Here is a 25,365-nt window from a genome sequence, read left to right on the forward strand (position 1 = left end):
TAACAGCTGTGAAAAACAACAACAAAAAATAACTTTGAATAGCACAGTTCTGGGTGGTGTTAGTTTGTTTTTCAGGCAAAGCTTTTCTTGTGCTGTGTTTACCAAAAATCAGAGAAGAAAAAGCTTGTTGAGAAAAGGAAAATGCCTCATATTCCTTGTCCTGCTTTCTCTTTTTTTTGCAATTTTTCCAAATGCCAGTCTGACATGAGAGGAAAGGAAACATTTTGAGGAGAAACAATGTATAGCAGAGGACACACATACAGTACCACACGCACACAAACACACACAATGTTTCTCTCAAGCATAACACTGACTCTATTCACTAGGAGGAGTATTTCAATCAAAAATAACTGTGGATGTGTGCGTGTTCGATACAGACAGCGCAAGATGGAGTGGTTTGACACTGATGTATCCTTACAAAAATAGATTGTTCAATCTGTGGTTCAATCTTCTCGACTCCACAAGGGCCCAGCTGACACTGTTGACAAGGTGAAATAGTTGTGGAAAAAACAGAGGAACATAAGGGGTAAAAATGGAGCAGAGCATAGATGGAGGGGAGACAGGTAAGGAGAGTGCAGTGAGGCAAAGGAGGTGAAAGAGTGAGAAAAGAAGTGAGTGACGAAGAGGAAAGATTTTTTTTTTTTTTTTTTTTTTTTTTTAAATGTAGGAAAACCAGGATGCAGATGACAAAAGTGACTGTACCTGATTTTTACCGGTGACTTTCTCTCTGATGATACGTTTCTAATTGGCCGTTGGGAAAGGAGTGGGCACTGTCCACTGGGCTGAGACAGAGCTGTCGAGAAGCTGCAGAGAAATTTCAACCCACTACACCTCTCCCAATGTCAACTCTCTCTCTGTGGGTGTCCTTGTGACTCATTCTAACTTTATACCTGATTTCGATTTTTCTGTCTGTCTCTCATCCACCTATATCTTTCTCTGCTCCGTGCTGCCACATCTTTTTGATGAAAAACTGTGTAATAAAACTGAAAAACATCGCAAAATAATGAACATTCCAGCCTAAATGTGACAGGATGCAGGGAAATCTTATAGATGTGCAAACAATAAAGTTAAATTGAATTTTAAAAAAAAATTAAAAAAGATATACAGGAAGGCAAAGAAAAGAAAAGAAAGAAACATACAGACTGTTAAAACACACGTGACTATTCAGAAAGTTCAGAACCATGTTTCCCCTCTTATAATAGTCCTTTTTTTCTATCTTTGCTCTCTCCAGCAAGGGATCAGGGTTGAGCAATTTGCAAGCAGCATGAGTTTGTGTGTGTTTTACCATGTGTTTCAGTGGGTCATACAGCTTCATGTGTGTGCGTGTGTGCTTCTTTGTGCCCTTTTCTGAGTGTATTTGTGAGCACAGCAGGGAATATTATGCTACAGTAGCAACAGGGTAATCGAAAAGTTGTACAATACTGTCTTTGTTTGTGTGTGTGTGTGTGGTTTTGGCGTGTAGGAAAATCCAGCTGTTGTCTCTATACTTCAACAACCAAGCCTCCTGGCATCTGTAAAACACATACTGACTCCATTGAGACAAACGATTCACTTAAAATGAAGGCACACATTAAAATAAAGGCTGATAAAGGGTGAAAGGATGGATGGATGCATCAGTATATTGATTAAGTGACTGATCTCTGTCTTCACAGTGAATGGTGGTTGGTCGACATGGACAGAGTGGTCGGTGTGTAACAGTCGTTGTGGGCGGGGCTTCCAGAAACGAACACGGAGCTGCACTAACCCCGCCCCTCTTAATGGAGGACTCCCCTGTGATGGACAAGCCATACAGAAACTGCCATGTACCACTTTGTGCACCGGTAATTCTATGCTTTTCTATTCTATTTCCATATTAATTCAATCCTGATAAACCTAATTTGTACTGTTTTGTTTTGTTATAGTCTACTGTATCCATACTGTGTTATAATGTACTGTATCCACTTCTCATTTGTGTCCTTTTACTCTGTGGCTCCAAGTTTCTACCTGTTCTGTGCTGCACTCACTCCTGCACACTTACTTTATATACAGTATGCTACACTTTAGGAGTTTTGGGACATAATTAAGAACATTATCCTTGGTTTCATCTCTTTTCTTTCTTATCCCTTCTCTTTTTTTCTGTTTCTCAATCCCTCTGTTACCCTTATCTCTCTCTCTGCTACCCCTACCCTCTCCACCCCTCCATATTTTCTCTCTAGTGGATGGTGTGTGGACAGAGTGGAGTAAATGGTCAGCCTGTGGGACAGAGTGTACCCAGTGGAGGAGGAGGGAGTGCAACAACCCAGCCCCAAAAAATGGAGGAAAGGACTGTGAGGGGCTCGTACTCCAGTCTCAGAACTGTACCGATGGACTCTGTATGCAAAGTGAGTTGAAGCCAAGCTCTGTACCAGACTAGAAGCTCCTAAGCATAACAAATTATTGTGCCTATTTGAACAAATGCCTTGCAGTGTCTGTTTCAGGTGGCAATTTATTTTTTTTTGTGTGAATAGATCATTGGGCTGGTGATGCATGGTCAGATTTTCAGCCACAGGACAAAAGCAATAGTGAGTGAAGTGTAGCATAAGAATTGGTATCCATATTGAGAAATCCATGAATGATTATCCTTGAAGATGTTGTTGTAATTTCAGCGATAGCATTTATGAAACTACAGACAGTAATTTCCTTACAGATAGTTACCCTGAATCAGCCTTGAATTAAAATAGCTTTGCCTCTTTGTGTAAACATGAATCTGATTATTGACAATTTATTAGATAAAGCAAGTGTCAGTGCTACCCAGAAAAACCATGTTAAGCTTGTAAACAGGGTTGAGCTGAAATGTAATACTTTGGAGACATGCAGTCATTTATTTTGCTGGGCATGTATGAAATCATTGCAAGTTTCCTTGCTTTGTCTTCTTTTTGCCAGTTAGACAGTTTTCCTCTTTATTGCTTCTGTCCTTCTGTAGCTTCTTTCTTTACATTCTTCTACCCACTGCTCCTCCTCTTCATCATCCCCCTCATTTCTCCTACTGCAACCTTTACTCTTTGCATTCAGTCTCCTATCCTCATTGCCATATTTTTTCCTTGCTTCTTCCTCTCTGTCCCTCTGGTTTTATACTTTTCTCCAGGAGCCTACCTGACCCTTTTCTCATTTTTATAGTTTGCTCTTGCTCCGCCTTACATGTGTACTTTATTCTCCTGTGCACATTGTGTATGATTTATGGGAAGGTTTCTGGAAGTCACAATGATTAACCTTACTTTTCCTACTTTCTTATCCATTACTCAAGTCAAAACATCAGTTTTATAAGAGAGTAACATTACATAATGAGGTGGGACAATCACTAAAACTCATCCCACAATTTAGTGATTTCTGACACCTGCGTAAAAAAAACCAAATGTGGTCAATTTCAAAACCGCATGGAAAATGTGGGCTGAGTCATAATAGTGCAAAGCAGCAGCAGTTTTTCCAAGGTGGAGGCAATTATATTTGTTGACTTTTAGGAATACTGCTTGTTACTTTTTGTGCTCAGAGTAATTGGCAGACAAAACATTTGACGTGAAGAGAGAAAGAGAGAGAGACAGAGAGAGGCCTGTCAGAGTGTAGAGAGGGAGAAGAGAGAAAAGATGAACGTTGAAAATGGTACTTTTTGCAAGTGCATATACACATTTGTGATTGTAATTATTCCATCAATCCTCATTTGTCTTTCTACTCACACAACATGACAGCCATAGAGAGATTTTTCCTCAATGGCAAGAATTCTTTCCGAGATAATCTACACTTTGTTCTTATGAAGTTCCATAAAAAATTAAAGCTGTCAAGAACATTTTGTTTATTCTTATAGTTTAAGTCGAATTTGCTTGACCTCATGATACAAAACAAAACAAATACTGGTGATAATGCATGGAAGCACAACACAACCTGTATGGGGCACACTCATTAGAAAAATGACGTTGTTCTAAACAAATAAGGGGGAAAAAATCTTTCTACTGCTTAAAATGCTTTATAACGGCCATTCTTCTGCCTTTTTTTTTTTATTACGTTATTTTTTTATGGTCTCTTGAGATTAAAAACTCACTTTTTTTGGAGAGTTTTGACCAAACTGGCAAAGACATTTATCAAAAGTATGTGGATAGTTCTACACCTTTGATCTCAGGATTTATGCCTATGCTTGGCCAGAATCCAATAAAAATAATTTTTATATGCTGTGTGTTTCTCCTGATGCATGGACTCTTCTGCAAGTACATTTCAAAATATACACATTGGTTTATTTAAGATTTTCAGCCTGAATTCAACATGAACCCATCGTTTTTAGGGTTTTAGCTTCAGTTGTTGAGTTTAAGCTTTTATAGGATTCATAAATTCATAAATTCATATTGGAGATTTTACAACTACTTTTACAGTTCTATGATATCTGATCTTTTGATTTTATTGTGTAGATATATTTAATGATATAGTCTTGTTTGTCCGTAAAGCTGTGTAATTGCTGCTTATCATGGGCTAGGCACTCTTGAAAAACTATATAAAGCTAAATGAGGCTAAACTAATGAATAGTCACACACACATGGTGTGGAGCAGTGAAGACTTCTGTTCTGGAGAAATATACTGTATCAGTGAGCACAAAGCCTTCAGCCAAGTGAGCCCTTGTCTGTGTGAGAGACTTGCCAGAGGGGAGGGGATGGTGATGATTTAATAGATGGTCTATGTCATCGGCAATGGAATAATATTATGTAATACCCCAAAAAGCTTTGCCTGTAGACACATTATTGACATAACGTTCTGTATATGCAGAGTCCTAACCCAGTGTATTATATACTGTGCCTCTGATCCATCAACAGGATTCCCTGAGGCCAGTGAGGTATGGCCACAGAATCTGGGATAAAACCTAGAGAGGTATAGATTTAGGCTCATTTCCCCTGATTGATTTTCTGTCTTTAAAATGACTCCACTGACGTGGTTTTATGTCAGCACTAATGTTTCAACTGTTTCCTGTAGCATTAACAGGAACCCATGAACTGTGTCTGTGTGTGTATGTGTGTGATTGTTAGAGAGGGTTTCTGCATACACAGCATTTTATCGGTACAGTATATTTGAAAGGCTTGTAGTGATTCCTGTTCCATTCTTACATTTGGTTCATGAATAATTGATCTTTTAAAGGTTAAAGTTGTATTGTTATTGGTAGCCAAGTGGAATGTTACATTAACATTTTGAAGTTATTTGGCATCAGTGAAGCGCTTTCCCCCCCCCCTCATTTAGTGTAGAGAACAAATTTTTGTTCAAATTAAGTGCTGTTGACACAACTGCAGAAATGAACTACAATTTTAGTTTCTAAATTGTTTAAGTTACATATGTCACTCACCATTTTAACACCAGATCTTCACCAAAAAAAAAAAAAAACAACAACAAAAAAACATGGCACTGGTTAGTACCTTTTTGGGCTTCAGGGTTATGAATGAACAGATAAAACGCTGTCAATGTGAAGGGGAAGTTAATGTTTTAGATAGTGCTCTGTAATTGACTTTGTGCTCAAAAAGCACTTCACTCTACTCTCCCTCGTTTTCTCTTTCTCGTTCTCTCTCCACCAACACCTCCCCCCTCTCTATTCATCTCTTCCATGGTCTCTCTCTGCCTCTTTTTTCTGAAGTTGTCCTGTTAAATCCTGAGAGGTAGAAATCCATTTGACCTCACTCTTGCCCCGCGTGGAGTGCCTCCTCTCTTTTTGTGTTTATGTGTTTATCTGTGAGTTATATCAGTGCGCGACTATATGTGTATGTGTGTCTGTTTGTGACAGAAGTTGTAGGTCTTTCAGTTTTTGTTTTTTATTCTTTTTAGAATTGTTTGTGTTGTTTTATATCTTTTGACCTGGTGACATTTTTCTGACACATCGATCACAATTCTTGGAACAGATTCACTCAGAGCTCCACTGTGTCATCCTTGAGAGCATGACATTTCACTCACTACCTACTCAGTGTGTGAGTGTGTGTGTGACTGTGCATGCTACAGTACATCTAGAGCAAATAAATCTCCTGTGTGGTCTCTAAAACCGCAGTAATCGCTAGAGATACTGGCTGTTATGTAACTTTTTAGTGCTTGGATTGAACATTGAATCATGTTTGTACAGTATTATACAAAACGATCAGCAGTATCAGCAGGTAATGCAGAGCATCAAACAAGCCATCTCCCCACTGAGAGCTCTATTCTTCCCTTTTTGTGTCTTGTCATTGTGAATTAAACTCACCTCACTTTGTCTTTTTATTTCCTGCGCTTTATGTTGGCAGCTTTCTGCTCCTAATGTTTGTTCTCATCTACAGTGCCATCCTCCTATAACCTTAATAGTTATAGGAAGAACGCACTGTAGGATGTAGACTATCAAAGTATCAAGGTTTCTGTATTAGTACACTGGGGGTAAATTTATTGTGTAGACGGGAGACTCAGCATTCTAGAGACATCACAGCGATACAGATTCAAAAGACATCAAAACAAAAAACATTAAAACAAGTATCATCATAGTATCAAAAATAATAACAGAGTACAAGAACTCCTAAGAAGGTCATGAAAAAGTGCTTCTACACACACACACACACACACACACACACACACACACACACACACACACACACACTCACCCACTCACTCTAAAGCTTCGAGTGCCATGCGTGGGTGAAGTGCATCATCTCATGCTAGCTTTGTTTAGTAGTGCAATGGCAACAGGTACAAAAGCATTGCTGTATCATTTTGTTCTCCACCTAGAGGCCACAAACCGACAGCCGGAAGGAAGGAGCTGGAATTTGCTATGTAAGGGATGGGAACAGTCCTGAAGAACAGAGCTCACCTTACGCTGGAGCTGTGAGGAGTAAAGAACTGATAGATTGAGTTGAGACTCACCTATAAGTTTACAAGCCCACTTGACAGTTTGGTTTGGAGAATTTTTTTGTTTTTCAGAGACAGGTTACCAGACCATGACACAAGGGGAAAAGACAAGATTGATTCAGTAAAAGCCTGATAAAACAGGGTCGTCATGGTTTTATCAATGTGAAGACAAAACAAACGCTGATGTCCTTTTTTATACACTGCTTCACAGTTCTTCTCAAAGGTCAATTTAGTCTATGACTGTACCAAGATACTTGTAGCTTTCTACACAGTCCACAGCCTGGCCTTTAATGATTGTAGTCTCATAGATAGAAGCACGAGTTCTGAAATCTATGATCATATCCTTTGTCTTGGATATGTTTAGCTCCAAGAAAGATTCGTCACACCGGGTGACAGACTCATCAATGACTGTCTGGACTTATTGTCGTGTAGCAGACTCACAGTGACTGAATCATCTGCAAATTTCAATAAGGTCCTGTTCTCATGCTTGCTTTGGCACATGTTTTTGTACATAATATAAAGTAAAGGTGAAAGAACACAGCCCTTGGGTGAGTCAATAGATAAACATAATGAATCTGATAAAATGTCGTTCACTTTCACCCTTTGTGTTCTGTTTGTCAAAAAATCCATTATCCAAACCACCAGATTGTGACTCAACTCAAAATGCTCTATCAGCCTCATGGCTAAAATGTGGGGTTGGATAGTATTAAAGGCTGAAGAAAAATCAATAAATAGCAATCTAGCATGGGTCTTATTCCCCTCTAGGTGTTTAAACAAAAGGTTAAGTAGGGTGATTGTAGCATCCTCAACTTTTCAGTGTGCCCTATTGGCAAATTGCATAGGGTCAAGAGCATGCTCGGTTTCCCTTGCACACTCTGTCTTCACAAGCTTTTCAAAGGTTTTCATTACAAGAGAAGTGAGGGCGACCGATCTGAAGTCATTAGGGCTGCTGCCTTAAGGTGCAGGGGTGATCAGAGCCCACTTCCACAGGTTAGGTACACGTTGTAGGTTCAGAGACATGTTGAAAATATCATAAAAGATAGAACTTAATTGCCTTGCACAAGACCTCAGTAACTCGCCACTGATATTGTCAGGGCCAGGGCTCTTGTTTATCTTCAGAGAAAAGAAGAACTTTTCAACTTCTCTCTGCTCCAGGATGAAGTGCTGATTGTCTTTAGGTTTACATCTAAGTCCTTCGACTTCAAAGTCAAACTGATCGAATCTCAGGTAGAATTTATTAAGAGCATTGGCAAATTCGCTATCTGACCTGAAGCCATCCATATTAATGTTGGTTCTGTTCTTGCTTTGCTGTATGCCTGCGATTGTTTTCATGCCAGACCAAGCTGAGGCAAGGTTCCTCTCAGCCAGTTTACTCTCTATTTTAACTGTGTACTTTTAGCCCTCAAAGACGTTTTTAGGGACACATGATTAAAATCTCAAAATATGAGGTTCGGTGCTTCGGGTAAAATGGACTGTAGTTTTTGTGCTACATCAAATACAGTATTCATGGCAGTGGCAGGATTTGCCTTTGGATGAATATACACAGTTGTTATGAATATTTTTGGGAATTCACAGGGTAAATAGAATTGGACGGAGTGACACTGATAGAAGTTCAACATCAGGTGAGCAGAGTCTTTCTCTGACAGTCACAGAGCTACAGTAGCACTTATTGACATAGAGGCATACGCCCCCTCCATGAGATTTACCTGTCACTCTGCTTTCCAATCAAGGCAAAATGAAGTACCAAATCCCACTCTGAACAGATGGCTATCCGAGTCAGTGAGCCAAGACTCCATGAATGCCATGACGCAACTGTTTCTGTAGTTCCAGAGAAAACGAATATTTCCCTGTAGCTCATCAAGTTTTTTCTGCAAGGACAGGACTTTCCTATTACCAGGGAGGGCAGGGGAATACGGGTGAGCTGCTGTTTCCTTAGTTGCAGTCTGACGTCTACTCTTTTCACCCCTTCCTTTGCGTAACCCCACTCAAATGATCACAAATCAGAGTTTTGTTGTAGTACCTTCAAATATAGTCGGGCAACTGAAGATCTATCGTTAGCTCGGTGATTCGATTCTGTGTATTCAATTGCAGCAGGAAGTCTCTAGTATACTGTATCCTTGGAGAATGATGTGTGACCCCAATGCAGATGAGAGTTAAGCTGATCAAAGTCCACAAGGCAGCGATAATTAAAAGCTCAGTCACAGCAGATCAATAGTAAAATGTCTAAAAGCTCTTGTTCATGAAAAACACGCACAAACTCACTAAAAACATAAAACATGGGACACTGAAAAACGAAAAACCCACTGCCGGATGCCGCAGGAGCACGCGCCCTAACTAAATCAATCATGCTTCATTTTATTGCCATCATGTTTTCATATGTGTTTGAACAATTGGGATTTAATTAGAGCATGACATGTCTCTGTCATGGTATGTTGCTTTTACTAACATCACTGATTCAGACATTAATCAGCTTGACATTTGTTAGATGCAGTCATGTAAAAAAATGCATTTTGTCAAGTCATTTAACACAAGAATAACAAATCTGATAAACTAATGCTAATTCTAACCAAATTCCTGTGAGCAAGGTAGCCCAGTGCATGTTCATAGTTGAAAGGAACACTACATTATGGTTATCATTTGTGCACAAGTGTTACCGTAGGTTTATATTTGCGCATCACCCCACTTAACCTTGTCAGTGTTTCTTGCCCTTTGGTGCGGAATCAGTGCGTCAGTACGGTCAGCTGGTCTAGCAGAAAGCTTTTAAGCCCACCATGTTGCTGTTTTGCCCTTATCAATTATACACCAGCATTTCCGTTTATACAGCAGTACATCAGTAGTTCATCTGTGTCATAGACCTTCTGTCTGCCCTAACTAAGTAGACCACTCAGCATGACACAGCACTAACTGTCCGACAAACATTAGGGTTTCTCAAATTATGTTTTTTTCTTATTCTTCTTTTGTGTCCCTTCAGACCTCATTTGATATTGATTTGACAACTAAACAAATAAACAAGACAGAAAGAAAGAAACATGTCAAGGGATTGTTTTTGTGTGTCTGTGTCTTGTCATGTTTGCCCCATTTTATTTGCCTCATTTGTTTGATTTTTTGTTGTGTTCCTCTCCCTTTCTCCATCCATTGCACCACCTCCCTCTTTTCTTGTCCCAAGGTTCATTGTTTCAGAAGTCCACTGAGTCCAAAGAAAAGAGTGATGTGGGATTCACATGTAAGTTGATGTTTTATGTTTTATCATCATCCATTTTCCTTTTGTCTCACTCATTTTTAGTGTTTCTTTCTTTGATTGAGCGTTGACCTTTGGCTCATGTTGTGTGCTTTGTCGTTACATGTCACTATGAGTTGCTTGAAGAATGTTTTTCTATTGTTTTATGATCAGTTTCCTTGATGTGCTATCTTTTTGTTATGCCAATGAAACAAGTCAAGTCAAACAGTTGCTGGCTCTAAAAGTGAATTCTTCTGCTCTCAGACTAAGGAAGTCATGGTAGATTAATCATTTACATCTTTGCTTGTATGATGGAAGTAAGAATTTGAAAAGCCTGTATTTTAAATTAATCAAGATGGATGTTCCATTGAGTTACACAATCCCTTCACTGTCTTCTTGGTATCAGACAGTAATAGCAGAGACCGCAGTTCTGTGTTTTCCTGAGTAGCTTCAAACTGCGAGTGAGTACCATCCAACTGTAGTGACATTATGTACAGTTGACTTTCTATGGCATTTTACTACATTTTCCTTTTATTTAAACTTTGGAAACATAAATATGTCTCTACCAGTATCCATTTGTAACATATGATACCACACAAAAAGAACTGTAAAAAGTTAAACTGTAGCTAGAATGGTAGGAAACTTCCTGTTATACATTAAGTCCCATTTTATTATTATTGTTTATGTATCTTTTCTATATTGTCATATACTGTTTATCATCCATAGGAGGTCTGCTAAAATATAATCAGTCTCCCATCATTTAGAATGTAGTGCCACACCCCAGAGTTGTGTATTGAAAATGCATGCACCATACTGGTGACAGATTCCTTTAATTAACTTGATTCTTTCTCTCTTCCTGTCCAATAGCAGTGAATCGATTCAGCACCAGTTCACTTGATTCACAGTTTGTGAGTTTGTTCCAGCTGTGGTAATTTTGGAGAGTAGCCAGACAGCTTTGAATCATTGCCAAAGTAGGCGGGTTGCCTTAGTTTGGAACACTTGCTTTGTGTTTACAAGCGTATTGGCTCACTTGGAGCTCAATGGAGTGCAGTCTAACCACGGACAATGAAAGGCTGGACAGAATTTTGATTCAGCTGTACTGATTTAACCCATTATCTTTGAGGAGTTGCCCAAAATGAATGATTTATTGGTCAAATTGGCCCATCACTAATGCATCATTTGTTCAAATGAAAAATAATTTACAGGAAGGCACAAGATCACCTGGTAAGGGAAATGTTTCATACTTGAAATGTATCAAAGCTACTTAATGAGTAATAAAAAGGGTGAGAAATGATAATAGGGTGTAAAGAATAAATTCACAATTCCTTCTTGCTCTCTTACCGCCCCTTCTCCCTGTCTTTCACTCCTTCCCACCTTCCTTTTCTTACCATCATTCTCACTTTGTACTGTTGTTCCTCAAAATGACCTAATGAGAGAGAGAGATTTAATACAAACTGAGGAAGACAAAAATTGAGAGGTTCAAGAGGGAAGGGACCTCTGCCATTTATTATTACTGTGCTTTTTGCTTCTCTCTTTGCAGGAGCTCTCGTTTTATCTTCAAAGCAATCTATGAGTGTCTGTGATGTGTTCTAATGACTCTCGTTTAGGGGCTGCTGAAGCAATTTCATCATCCCGGTGTGTTTTGTGAGTCCCACAGACAGATACAGAGAGAGCTAGACAGAAGATAGAAACAATCATAACTCATTTAACAGATCGTCACTGTGTTGTTAATATTCAAAAATACAATCAGTAACATGAGCATTGGGAGGTTGCATGAGTGGCTTTGAGACTCACTAATCACCAATTTGGTTCTGTTTTTGTAGAGAATGACTACAGTTATAAATGTCATGTCATTTTTTGATGGTCTAATATAAATAATCAGAGAGCAAATTTACTTATATTGACACTTGACATTCTTCTTGTTGATCATTTACATTGGATATATTCTTATTGTGGCTGAATTATTATCTAAAATAAACTCAAATTATACTTTCCCCGTCCATGTAGCCACAGTGTGACCTAATTTTTGTCATTGTCATGTATCCACGAGGGTCTTCGCGGACCGCCTGCCTGAAGCCCAAACCATATATGCCAACTGCGCACATGTGAACACGTCCGTCTATGCAGAATGTGTGCCAGCTTTCCATGTCCATGTCCGTTTTGGAGTATATCAGGGCCTTAAATCAGATTACAAATGCCAGGCTGACCTCCTCCATATCCAGTTTCACAACCAGAAGCTGTGTGAGCAAAATCTGATTTTTATGCATTCACAGCTGTCTGTTAAAAGAGTAATGTGGAAGATGTTTACTGCTTTTTTGCACAACCATGTTGATAAGTATTTAATCAATACAAGTGACTTAATGGTTATTTTGCTATTGATTGTAAAAGAGTGGGACCTAATTGTGGTCTTCTCATCCATTTAGACCATTTAGAAAACAAGGTCTGTGGGTTATTTACACCCATAGTAGATGTCACATCAAAGTCAATGTCAGTCATTGTGGTCACATTGTAGTCACTATAAGCTCCTTCTATAAGTGAGGATGGTGTTTGTTGAGCAGATATGTATAATATATTTCTGATGTGAAGGTTGAAGTCTGAAAACCCTTCAGCCAAAAAAGCAAATGCCATACCATTATTATAATAATTACCTTTTGCCTCAGTTTTTTCCTGTTGCATTTTTACCCTAATTTGTTGACTTATGTGTCTCTTTATTGAAAATATGACATAGCTGTTTGTGTCAGTTACAGACCAGCTTAGCTTGAGGGGATGAGACGGATGGCTGAGCCAAAGATTTTTGTGGAAGGAGTCGGCTTCTAGCAGTATTTTGTGAATCATATTTGTGGCAAGCAGACACTGAAATAGGTCATAATGTCCCTTTCAACTGGATAAAACAAATTGCATTGAAAGGCTTGTATTCATTGAATGGCTACAATTGCACTGTATTACTGGGTTGTTATACGGTGTATGGACTTAGATATAAGGACTTCAAATATAGAGTTGTTTGCTATCATATGAATACACCCTCTGGCTTTAGTGACCCCAATGCGATTCTATATTTTATTTCTTGGCATCAACAACTGTCAAGTTTTTTCCCTTCCCTGCTATAGAAAACGAGTATAGACATAAATACAAATTACTGCTTGCTTTCCCTCTTTTACTCTCTCTCTTCCGTTCATCCCTGCCAGTTACTTAGAGCGGATGTGTCTGCCAGGAGTGCAGTATGGGTGGTGTTTGCATGTTTGTGCCAAGCAAGATCAAAAAGGCAGTTGAACGAGTTTCAAGTAGTGTTTGTCCACAGCTCTGCTTTGGATGCAGATCACAGAGAAGATAGAGAGGAGCTAAGCTGAATTATCCTTGTTTCCCCCTTCTTTAAATCCTCTCCGTGGCAGATTGGACAGACTCTGAGAATGACAAAAAGCTCAGCCAATCGATAGACAGCGATCCATGCTGACTGAGGGTGAGCCGGGGCTTCTGTTCTGCTAACCCATGTGTGTAATCAACTGCATGTGTGATGGAGAGTGTGTGTATGATTTGTGCAATTTCCTTAGTCCCAAAGGTTTATGCTCATGTAAACACACAAACGCAGTCACACATATTGGCACACATATACGGTTACCAACTGTATGTGGCCAAAGTCCCAGATTTATTCAAATAAATAAAGTTGTGCCAATTACGATGCTCATTATTATGGACATACAATGACATCAGTCAGTCCGCAGACTCTCTCTTTCACACACACTCACATGCACGCACATGCACAACACAAACACAGTTACAAAAACTATGACTATGACTGATGAATTCTTGCCATGAAAAGAAGAAAAGATGGTTCTTTGTCAAAAATTTGCAGAATTTTCATCCCCTCCTCAAACCTGCTTAATCCCCACATCCCATCATATCAAATACCAAGACTCTTTTAACCACCATGGGTTATTGTCAAAGGTGAAATATGCACCACAAAAAAATCCATTACATAACTTTACAAACTTTAATTACATATCAAGATTAAGATATGCTTTTTAATGGGTGAAACATAAATATATCCAAAAAAAAGTCTTGAGGAATTTAATTTTTCCTTCCCTGGAGATTGAGGTTTATACACAGAAGCATATAGATAGAAACACATATACACAGATAAGAAAAGCAGAACACTGACTTACAGATAGCAGGTGAAGAAAAGAGACTGTCAGTATCTCACCTGAGATGCTGTAGAAACAACGATAAACAGTTGCCTATGGATGTTCTTCAAAAGGCAGAGCCACACACACACACACACACACACGCTACTGGCTCCATGTCAGCTGTCTGCAATGTGTCTGAATTGGACCCTGATAGATTAGTGCGATCATTCTCAGCATCCTCCACAAGTTCTTTCATGACATGTTTTTTTTTTTTGTGCATGTGTACACACTTGTGTACATATGTTATAGTGGTGGTGAGTGTGTGTGTGTGTGTGTGTGTGTGTGTGTGTGTGTTCTGACCTTTAGAACAGAACATTCTCCCTCCTATAGAGAGCTGTCAGATAGTACTTGCTGGAACATCACAGATGGGATGTTTGAATGTGTCTCTCTCTTCCCAGGTGGTTTATCGTTTATTCAATTCCTTTCTGGTGCGTCCACGGAAAGGCACATATTTTTAATCTAAATCCAATTTAGCCGGGCTTGCGGGTGAGTGCTTCGGACATGAAACTGCTTGTCAGGTACAAGGGAAGAAAAGCGCAGGAGATAGTTGACTTGTGGATAAAGTTAATATGTGTGTGTGTTTGCATGTGTGTTTGTGCATGGCTGTCCATGCATTCATTGTGAGTGTCGGTGCTCGCATGAGTGCTCATAAAAATGAACATAGGTGTGTGCCTGTCAGTACTTATTCAGACTGTGCTCCTTCCTCATTCTATCACTGCCGATTTTGTCATTCTGGATTCACAGAGCAAAGCCTCGGGACACACTTAGATACACAGAGGTCCAAACACATTATTCATTCATCTGGGTTTGGTCAAAAGTGCACACCCACGCCCTGTCCCTTTTTCAGCCTCCATCTTGTCAGAAAAAGAAAGCCTATTATGCAATGTTTTCAGACAGTAAGAGAATATGAGAAATATAGAATAGGCAGTTTTCAACCAAAGCAGCATTTTGGTTTTCATGTGGAAGCACAATGACCAAAGAAGTAGACACAAACAGAGCACGGAAAGATTTTTTTCTCCCTTTTTATAATATTAAAAAAAAACTGCCATTGAGGAGTAAGAGAGAATGAAGCATTTTTAAAATTTGGAGAAGAGCAATTTTAAGATTGTGCTCAAATGAGCAGTCATATTGTACTGTATGCTCATGCAGCAAAGAACTTTTAACTGTCTATTTAAAATGATAATAAATATAATGGAAATTTCACATTGAGTATCATGGATTCTGTGAATTCAGTGAGCCATAATATTATTTATCTCCCTTTTATATATTTTTTTATTTTGAATGAATTCTATCCGTTTCCTTGAATCCAATCACTTAGTAGCATAACCACTGATTTGGCCCCATATGACTGTTTTGATAATGTGAAATTTGCAGCATTGTGGCTGTTCTTTACTCTTTGCATTGCGTTAATCGTACAATTGGATTTCATTGTCTAAATGACCGTATATAATATTGCTATTCCTACCATTTAAACACCATTAGTAAAGAAATGTATTTAATTTGTTATTATTCAACATGGGAATTTAGAACAAAGAAGCACAAAAGACAAAATTGGAAATGAACAGTAAAAAGAAGAAAACATTTGGTATCCATCAGTTCTATGTAGGTTACTCACGCAGGTAGATGTTCTAATGGGACATGCTATTTCATTCATCTACAAATCAAACAGATGGAGACAGAGACGCTGGGAGTCGGTGAGAGAGAGGGGTGAGATGTAGGGAAAGAAAGATCTGAGAGAGTTGGGAGAGTTGGGATGCAAACTGATAGACGGTGCAGAAAGGATTTTTAAGCCCACTGGTATAACACACATTACACACACTCTCAGGGATAACACAGCAGGCCATAGCCTAGTTAACTTATCCCAAAGTGTTCCAAAGACTCTTTGCTAGATAGGAAAAAAAAAATAGTTTAGAAGTGATCTTTCTTGTGGCTGCCAAGTACATGTTCTAAAGTTACAGACCTTCAAGTTAAAGTAGAAACAAGATAAAGATTCCCTAAATAGATGATGGTGATGATGATCATAATTAAGATCGCAGAGTTGGTACTTAAGAGGATTATCCAATTTTGTTCCCCCTTGGCAAGTGCAAGGACCTTGATAACAGGGCAACTTTATGAAGCAGTGTAGTTTGGTCGTCAAATGGAAATCTGTCACTGCGTATGACAAAATCCAAATGGGATACACTTTTGAGATTTAAAGGTGCTGCTCTTAGGTAAGTTTAAGTTAGATGTAATGAACAGGTATTTGACAGGATTTGAGTTGCTACAACAAACCCCTACATGGTCACGCATCTTTGTGAAAAGAGTACAAACTCTGAAACACATACTATATCAGAGGTTGTTGGACATTTCATTCTACTACCACAAACACATTTAACATTTAACAGTCAACTTTAGACAGATAAAACAACTCTGGTCAGGCTAGGAGACTAGTTTATGCAACAGTTTAGTTAGGATAGGATAGAAGTTTAGTCACAGTTAAATAACAATAGCTAAAAATTAATTAATTTTACTCACATTAGAAAATGTTAAAAGTAAACATGAGTTGGGACAGCTAAACCCCTCCAAGACTACACCTGTGCTTTCACTACATCAAATGTTAATACTCATGTCCTTTTTTTTTACTTACCTACAGTACTGTCCTTATGTGTCATTTTTTTTTCATCTATGGAGCACATATTTTCAATGTATGACTTTGTCGTTATTTCACAAACATCTGTGTTACAAGAGTTGGACAACACTGTGGTACCGTGATTAGGACGCTAAGCCTAAGTATAATTTTTTTCTGTTCCTTTGACAAAGTGCCCAGACATTCTGTTCATCACAGTCTCAGATTTAATTATGAGGGACATGCTTTTACCCTTACGCGTCCAGCTCCCCATAGATGCTAGAAGTGGTTCACAGCTCCCTCATGTGGTAAATGAACAACTAACACCATCACGAGTGACCTCTCCTCTGTGAATGTGTGTATGTTTGTATCATGCTTGTCAGCGCATAAACATATGTTAGCTTGAATGTTTGTGTGCCTCATCAAAGGATTCTTTCATGCATAATCAAGTTCATGCTTTCTGAACTTGTTCTGATGCGACAACAGCAAAATCCTTTAGCAAATGACTCAGGCTGTTTGTAGCTAAAAGCCTGTTATCTGCCTCTCAACTTTAAGGGCGGATTAAAAGGAACATTCCTATACTTTTCTGTCTTCTTCTTAATAGCTGCAGACAAATCCCCTCCTACTAGCTACAGAGGACATGATTATATGAGGAGTGCTTTAAGTGTGAGACTACTCAAAAAAGTTTCACAGGCGCTTTCATGTTAAATATGTAGGCTTGTTTGTTTTGCTGCTTTGAAGTCCAAGTGCATTTCGCTTCTTTTGACCTGTTTTCCTCTTCTTTGCTGTTATCTCCTCTCCTCTCCTCTCCTCTCTTCTCTTCTTCTCTCCTATCCTCTCCTTTCCTCTCTATTCTTTTCTATTTGCTCCTCATCTGCTTGCATGTCCTCTTTTCTATATTCCTCCTCACTTATTGGCTTTCCCTCCTATTACTTCCTCATCTTTCCTCCTCTGTGCTCTTAACTTGTCGCCTCCCATCCTTTCCGCATTTCTTCTCTCCTTTTTCCGTAAGTGTGGCTTATACCTTTTAAAAGCTGCATCACCCCATCAGTTAAACATTTTCTTAGTCCCTTCTGGTGCTTTAAAAGACTGATCATGAATCTCAGTTCCACTGTTGTTCTCACTGAAACACCATTAAAGTCTCAGCCAGATTGAAAAAGGATGTTGGGATCCTTGTAAAATAATTAACAGCCTTATTAAGTTTTAAGAGTTTGTACCGTTCTTTTTTTATGAAAGGTGTCTGTGTTTCTCTCTCTACCTCTGTCTAGACAAATTATCATATTACACAAGCTGGAGGGCTATTTAAAAGTTTCATTTGAAATGGAACCTATAGAGATTGTCCTTTAAGTCTGAAAGGTGGTCTGAGTTAAGAATGAAATTGTTGAACACAAATTAAAAATGACAGAGAGTCATACCAAGTTAATTGGAAGCTCACAGTGCTATTCATCTTGTCTACATGAAGAACGCTGCTTTCCCAGCTACTGCCCTGCTGTTCCATGAGAATAATCATTGTTCTTCTGACATATACATGTCCTCTTAAGTTCTCTTTTAAATGAAAGTTTGAATACTAAACAACATTTGTCTGCCAAACATTGATCCTCTTTTCTTCTTTGTGTCCCCTCTAGCTGCTCCAAGCACAGATGACGTGGCTCTGTATGTGGGCATTGTCATCGCAGTTATTATGTGCCTGGTCATCTCTGTCATCGTGGCGCTCTTTGTCTACCGTAAGACACACCGTGATTTTGACTCAGACATCATCGACACGTCAGCACTGAATGGAGGATTCCAGTCTGTTAATATCAAAACAGCCAGATCAGGTAAGGACTGTTGAAGAAATGACTTTTGATCCAAGGTGGAAAGGATGCTACAATGTCCCACTTAAGTAGGATTACTGCTAGACAATACTCTACTGTAGTCAAAGCAGAAATTCAGATTTTAAGAGTGTATTATAAGTACAATTACATGAAAGTTACTCAATTTCAGTGAAATAAAGTGCAGTATGTAATAAGTTTCTTATGAGCTTTCAACTCCTGCTTCTGAAATTGTGTTTTGTTGCACATTGTCATGGAGGAGTTTATGTGCTTCAGCCTGAGTTAGCTACCTAGATGATCTATTGAGGACATGTAGAGGAAAGTCAGAGCACAGCCAGCCTTAAAACAATAACCCTGAGACAGATAAGGACTCACAGTGTTTTTGAAGAACAGTCAGGATAGTCGGATACTTGCTGCCAAGGGAACTTGACAGAAAGTGTCTGTTTGTCTCTCTCCCTCCTACTGTGTCTCAAGGAGAGGACTACAGATTTTATGTTTCTCTTAAATTTTGGCAATGATAGATAAGTTGGTAAATAGGTAGATATAAGGATAGATAAGTGATAGGCAGACAGATAGATATATATTACCTTTATTTAAAATAATTGAGTGCTGGCCCTCATTTACAAAGATGTCGAGTATAAAAATATATAAAGTATATGTAGATAAATAAAAAAAACATGTAGATAATACATGTAGATAGGTTTGCAGGTGGACAGGGAAAACAGATGTGATTGTTCCTTCATGGAAATTACTGTACCTGCTCCGTCCACTTTCAGGCTTTGATGCTAGTATCATTTAGTTTCTTTGCTCTGCCCCCATTTGTCAGTCTACAGGTTCAGATTAATCTCTGTCTCAACCAAAGACCACTCTCTTCCATCAAGCACTCTCTCTCTGCCATTCTTTCTCTCTCTCTATCACTCTTTCTTTCTCTCCCTCCCCATCTGCACATTCAGGTCAGTCACATTTCCTGTTTATCAGCATCCTCCTGTCTTCATCTTCGTCTCTGTGTCTCTCTTTGCCTCGCTGTGTCTCCCGTCACAGTGACTCCTGCTGCAACAGACACTCCCTCCTTGTTTGTCTTCCTGTGAAAGTGGAGCCATCTTTCACTCTCCTCTGCTCTGCGTTTGTGAAACGGACAAGACAAGAAGAAGCACACAGTCACACACTTGTACACCAATGTGCATGCATTTGATAGCTTACTGGAAATGCCAGGATTGAACAGGGAATTTGGATAAATCAGGCATTAGACCACAGATGCCATGAACTTTTCCTATACAGTAAGAATATTTATTTGTCAAAGACATGGAAAAATAGTCCCTAAAATAATGTAGCAAAACCTGTTAAGAGACATGCATTCATACACTCCCACATATTTAAATTAATGACTTAACATTAGATGGCTTAAAATAGCTCATGACAAAACAAGTGCTCATAGTGTTACTCATCATACTTAACACTACTTGATAGTCTCCATTTAGTGAACATTTTAGGAACAGATTGAATCTGCAGCATGTATTTTGTGTTAAGAGCCCCTGTCAGATCTACAACTCCTTTAACAGGATAGTTAAAGTCCAGTGTTTCCCCTACCATTGCCTTGGAGGGACCCACACCCCTCTTGAAAGAAACAAATAAAAACAAATGTAACTTATACTAGCAGGGTAGCGGCAGTGTGATAGTCTCTCACGTGACCGGCTGGCACCGAAACCTGACATTAATATTATATAATAATATTATTTCCCTAGTTTATGTGCACTCGTTTCTTTTCAGCTCAGTTTAGAGAAATACACCAATATAAACAATACGAACAAAACAGCTTATTGTGTATGGCTATGGCGACAATGTCGACACCACATATCCACGACACGGCTGCCCCACGACTACGGATGCCCCTTTGAAACCTGGTTCTGAATTGGAACTGGTTCTAAAATGTTAAGAACCTGGGGTATTTTTAAGGTCAGTTCTTTTATCAGTATTTTTTTTTTTTTACGTTTTGGTGTTATGGCTGCGCTGCCTTTAGCCTCTGCTCTCTGTTCTCTCCTCTGCTCTCTGTGTCGGTGTTTGAACGTGGCGGTTCTCAGCTCCTCCACACACACACACACACACACACACACACACACACACACACACACACACACACACACAGACACACACAGAGCGGACAGCAGAGCAGAAAGGCTGCGGTGGAGACAATGAACCAGTTGAAGTGCAATGATTAGCAGCATGCTGGTTAGGCTAATAGTGAATTCTGTACGTAGCCTATCACCTCTTCCTAACTCTAGCCGATGGAGCGCGAAAAATTGTCCAGATATACTACAAGCGATGTCGCAGAGCGAGGAGGGGATGAGATTTTTTTTTGGCGCTGCTTGTGATTTCTCCCTCTGCAAATGAGTAAGTATCTAAGTTATTTATTCATAACTAACATAATTCTTTTAAGTTTTAAACATTTCCTCTGCTAGAATGATGACGTTTTGTGATTTATACACTGTGATATTTTATATAGGCTTACAATTATATAGGCTGTAATAAAGAGTGATATTGATTAACTGTCAATTACTGAAGAAATAACTGAGTTATTTTACAATCTAGCTAGTCTTGTTTAAATTCACATGTAAATCTAAAACATGATATAACTTAGAAGATATTGTTTAAAACTTTTGGGGAATTTAAAAACCCAATCCTGCTTTGTGAAACACTCCTCTGCACTTACCTTTCTCTTGCTAGGCACAAACTGCCCTTTGGTAGTGGGGCCATGGACCATGGACACATTTGGATTAAATGTGTATCTAAGCAAACTGTATACAGTGTGGGCGCTTGGACATCTGTCTCCAGTAGTGGGCAGTATTGTCTGCTCCCTACCCCCACTGTGGGTGTTTGGGGACAGACACTACCACCTGGTAGGGACTTGGTGCCTGGAAAATGTGTTCAAGCCAATCAAGACAGCAGTTTGGATAATGCTCTTGGTTTAGGAATATGAAAAGTCCAATTTAACACTTGCTGATCCCACTTGGAGTTACAGCATTTTAGGATTAAGATGTTTTTTTCCGTTGTTTCTGTGCCCTTTAGAAGCACAACAGTGTGTCCTACTTTGTGTCCTGTCATTAACAGATGTAATATACCAGCATGCTTGGTGCAGGAGAGCAGCTACTTCTGCAGCTGCAGCAAAGGAGATATTGCATATGGGTACATCCCATCAACAGGAAAAGGAAGGAACACGGAGCATTTCACAACCTAGCGCAAGAACTCAACCTTCACAGGGCAGCTTTCTTGAACTACTTCCGCATGAGTGCCAGCCAGATGGAGACACTGCGATCCTTTGTTGGGCAGGATTTAAGAGGACAGACAACAACATTCAGAGAGTCTATCAAGCCTAAGAAACGGCTTGCTATTGCTCTGAGGTAATAAAAACAAGATACTTCTCACTTCTCAAAAGTATGTGTTGTATTAAACACTTACTTTCTGTAGCTGCCATTTCTTGAAACAGTCAATAACATGTAAACAAAGTGCCCTCTTTTTGAGAACTCAGAAAAGCACTGTATAATCATATCATGTAGTACTTCTTGAAACATCAGTAAAATGTAAACAAAAATACTTTCCATCCTCCATTATTCACTTGGTGAACTACATATTGTTTCAAAATAACCCAATGGATAAATTACAATAATATTAACAATGAAAGAATAAAAAGATAATAAAAAGAATAATTGATCAGGAGTTTCCATTTTGGGTCACTCAGGGTCACTCAGCCATGAATACAGGGCTTAATGATAGTGAGGTTAGGGTGGTTGTTGGTTGCTGGGGCCATATCGCTGTGAAGAGGCAGTAGAGAGCGCCATCTGTTGTCTGTCTCAATTTAAATCAGGGTTAACAGCTGTAACTTCATCAAAAAGCTTTCGTCCTCGTCATCTTTTGGTATTGGACTCAGAATGGCAAGTAGCTCACTTGTTCTTGGATTAATGGCGGGTGTGATGGCAGGGAGGAAGTGATGCTTGCATCAGAGTTTTGATGTCCAGTTGAAATCTGCCCAGAGACTGGCTGGAGCTGCGTCAGGACATGAGTGGAAGCTGGTTGGGGTTCCAGTGGGTTCAGTTTCAGACTATTTCTGGGTCAGGGCACTGCAGCAGGCAGTTCATGCTCTGTTTTGGCTCACTTAAATTACACCTGGACCTGAAAAAAGAAGGGGAAAAAAGGAAAAAGAACATCAACAAAAAGTAGATTGACAAATTAAATATATTATTATCCTCCATAAGATTCGCCTCATGGGCTATAACAGTAGACATAGTGAGTACAACAGAGTAAAATATAATATTTTCAACCCTTGTTATAAGAGCTGTTTATACTCTGTAATTCTGTTAAAAATTTACTACTTCTGTAAAGTATGGGGTGATTAATGTTGCTTGACACTTTTTTTTTTTTTTTTTTAAACAAATACTTTCATTTTTGTTCTGTAGTTTTGAGTGGTTCTGAATATTTAATAATGAAGATGAAAGTTTCAGGCATATATTCAGAGTTACAGTAACTTAGCAAAATTTTAAGAAGTGCCAGTGATTCTAACCAAAAAAATGCATGTTACTTCCTTGGTTGAACATAAGGCAAAAGAAAGCACAGGATCCTCTGGTGCTTGTGATCCATTGGGCAGGGTGGAGCTTTTCTTGAGTTGTGAACAAATGTGTTGCGTACAGTATATTTTTCCATTTGCTTTTAGCTTCAACACCTGCAAATGGCAAAACAGTTATTTAATACTGCATACATCTAAATTGTTTACTTACCTCTCTCCCTCTATTTCAGATACATGGCATCAGGAGGCTCAATGCAGAGCCTGGCATACAGTTATCGCATTGGAGTAGAGACCGTCTCTGCTTGTATTGAGGTAACATGCAAAGTCATTGAAAGGAGGATGCTGTCTACATATCTACATCGACCCACTGAGCAAACCTAGAGAAAAATAATTAAGTGGTTTAAAGAAAGATGGGATTTCCTTCATTGCATCGGGTCACTAGTCTGAAAGCACATTAACATCACAGCCCCATCCACATCCAGAAGTTATTTCAAGAATTACAAGAGGAGATTCTCAGTGGTGTTTCCAGCCCTTCTCAGTACAGATTACAAATTCACTGCAGTACAGGTGGGAGAAGACCCTGGATATGCTCCAAGATAAATTTCTCCCTGGTGCAGAGCATCTGGGAAAATTGCCCTACACCATGGTGGGAGATGCGGCATTTCCTTTGAAGCCCTATCTCATGTGTCCCTACTCTGGAAAGCACCTGCCCAGAAGACAAGCCGTGTTCAATTACAGGCTTTCCAGAGCCTGCATGTCAGTGGAGAAGGCTATTGGCATTCTCAAGATGGAGGGTCTTCCAAAAGAGCAACAAAGTGGACACCCTGGTGGTTGCAGCATATGTACTCCATAACCTGCTCATAAGACCAACTGATGATGAGCACTGGCTAGAGGAAGCAGAAGCCACACAGCCCAGCGTTGCCATGGCAGAAATTCAGGAGTGCCACAACAGAGCCAGCAATGGAGCTTTTGCAGTTCATGAAAAAATGTGACATAAACTGAATATGTTTGCTAGATGTTTTGTTTCTAGCCTTTCCATTACAAAAATGAATTTGTTTTTGTGATGGTGATACATTCATGACCTTCAGACATTCATGACTGTTTTTTTTTCCTGCCGTTCAGCCATCAGTTTTGTTTTGTTTTTGTTTTTTTCTTTCTTTCCCCAAGGAAATATGGGCCTGTGCAGTTAAAGAATAAATTCTTATTTATATTCATGAGCTATTTTCATGGTTTTGTTATCTTTTTTTCAAAACTTAATGTTTCATTACATAATGCAATATGTAGTGTTGTGTTGTGCATATTAAGTCTAAATTAGGACCCAACAGTTATCAACTGAGACTATAGTTTTGTTTCAGAAATGTCACTGTAGCTTATTTATTTAGCCAACACTCCACACCACAATCCCAGAGAAAGCCTGTCAACATTGACTGTCACTGTTGTAATTCTCTGAAACTCAGCTAGGTTGGCACTTTAGTATTGTTCTGCTAACAAGCAGCTAACTTTGGCTAATATTTGCTAAGGTAAGTTACCTTCTGTCAGCCTTGTTTCTATATAGTCAGAGGACAAGACTTATTTGTAACTCCCAACGGCTCCCCAATTTTCTTCCAAACCTCGTTTTGATGATATCCTCATAAAAAGGGTGCTGTGGATCATACAAGATGTGCCACTTCTCAGCCTTGTAAATTAGTCTCTCTTTGTCCATTTTGACTGCTAACTGGAGGGTAAACGGAAACGTCACAGATGTCAGTGTCAACTTTGACCAATGAAAATAGGTTGTAGGTGGAGCAAGTACATGAAACACGTTGCCTAGCCTGTTTGCAGACGCAGAGAGCAGGTTAGGACATCTTCACTGGGAAAAACTGAAACAATCTGATGTGTGCATCGTGTCAAGTTACACCAATTCCTAACTTGATATGATGCAAACGAGCAAGCGAGCGAACATCAGATTATTTCATTATTTGTCAATGAAGATGTCTTGACCTGCTCCGTGCGTCAGCAAACAGGCTGAGCAATGTGTCACTTGTTTGAAAAAAATGCTCGTCCTGGCTCTATTTCTGTGAAGTTTTGTGCACCTAGCCCTATTTCCATTGGTCAAAATCAAAGCTAACGTCCTTCACGTTTCTGTTTCCCCTCCAATCAGCAGTCAACATGGA

General features: G+C 39.2%; 1 protein-coding gene across 3 annotated transcripts in view; it reads left to right on the forward strand.

Annotated features, from left to right (window-relative positions):
* The window catches only part of unc5ca (unc-5 netrin receptor Ca), a 213,366-nt gene that overhangs the window by 157,944 nt on the left and 30,057 nt on the right, over positions 1-25,365 (forward strand). For 2 of the 3 annotated variants that reach the window (XM_044373067.1, XM_044373084.1), the window contains exons 6-9: positions 1,653-1,820; positions 2,196-2,360; positions 10,010-10,066; positions 18,472-18,663. In XM_044373067.1, coding sequence (XP_044229002.1) covers positions 1,653-1,820; positions 2,196-2,360; positions 10,010-10,066; positions 18,472-18,663 — 582 coding nt within the window. The remainder of the gene's footprint in view (positions 1-1,652; positions 1,821-2,195; positions 2,361-10,009; positions 10,067-18,471; positions 18,664-25,365) is intronic. The other variant, XM_044373075.1, reaches the window with a different exon arrangement.

Source organism: Thunnus albacares, chromosome 2 (assembly GCF_914725855.1).
Source record: "Thunnus albacares chromosome 2, fThuAlb1.1, whole genome shotgun sequence".
In the NCBI taxonomy this organism is placed as follows: Eukaryota; Metazoa; Chordata; class Actinopteri; order Scombriformes; family Scombridae; genus Thunnus; species Thunnus albacares.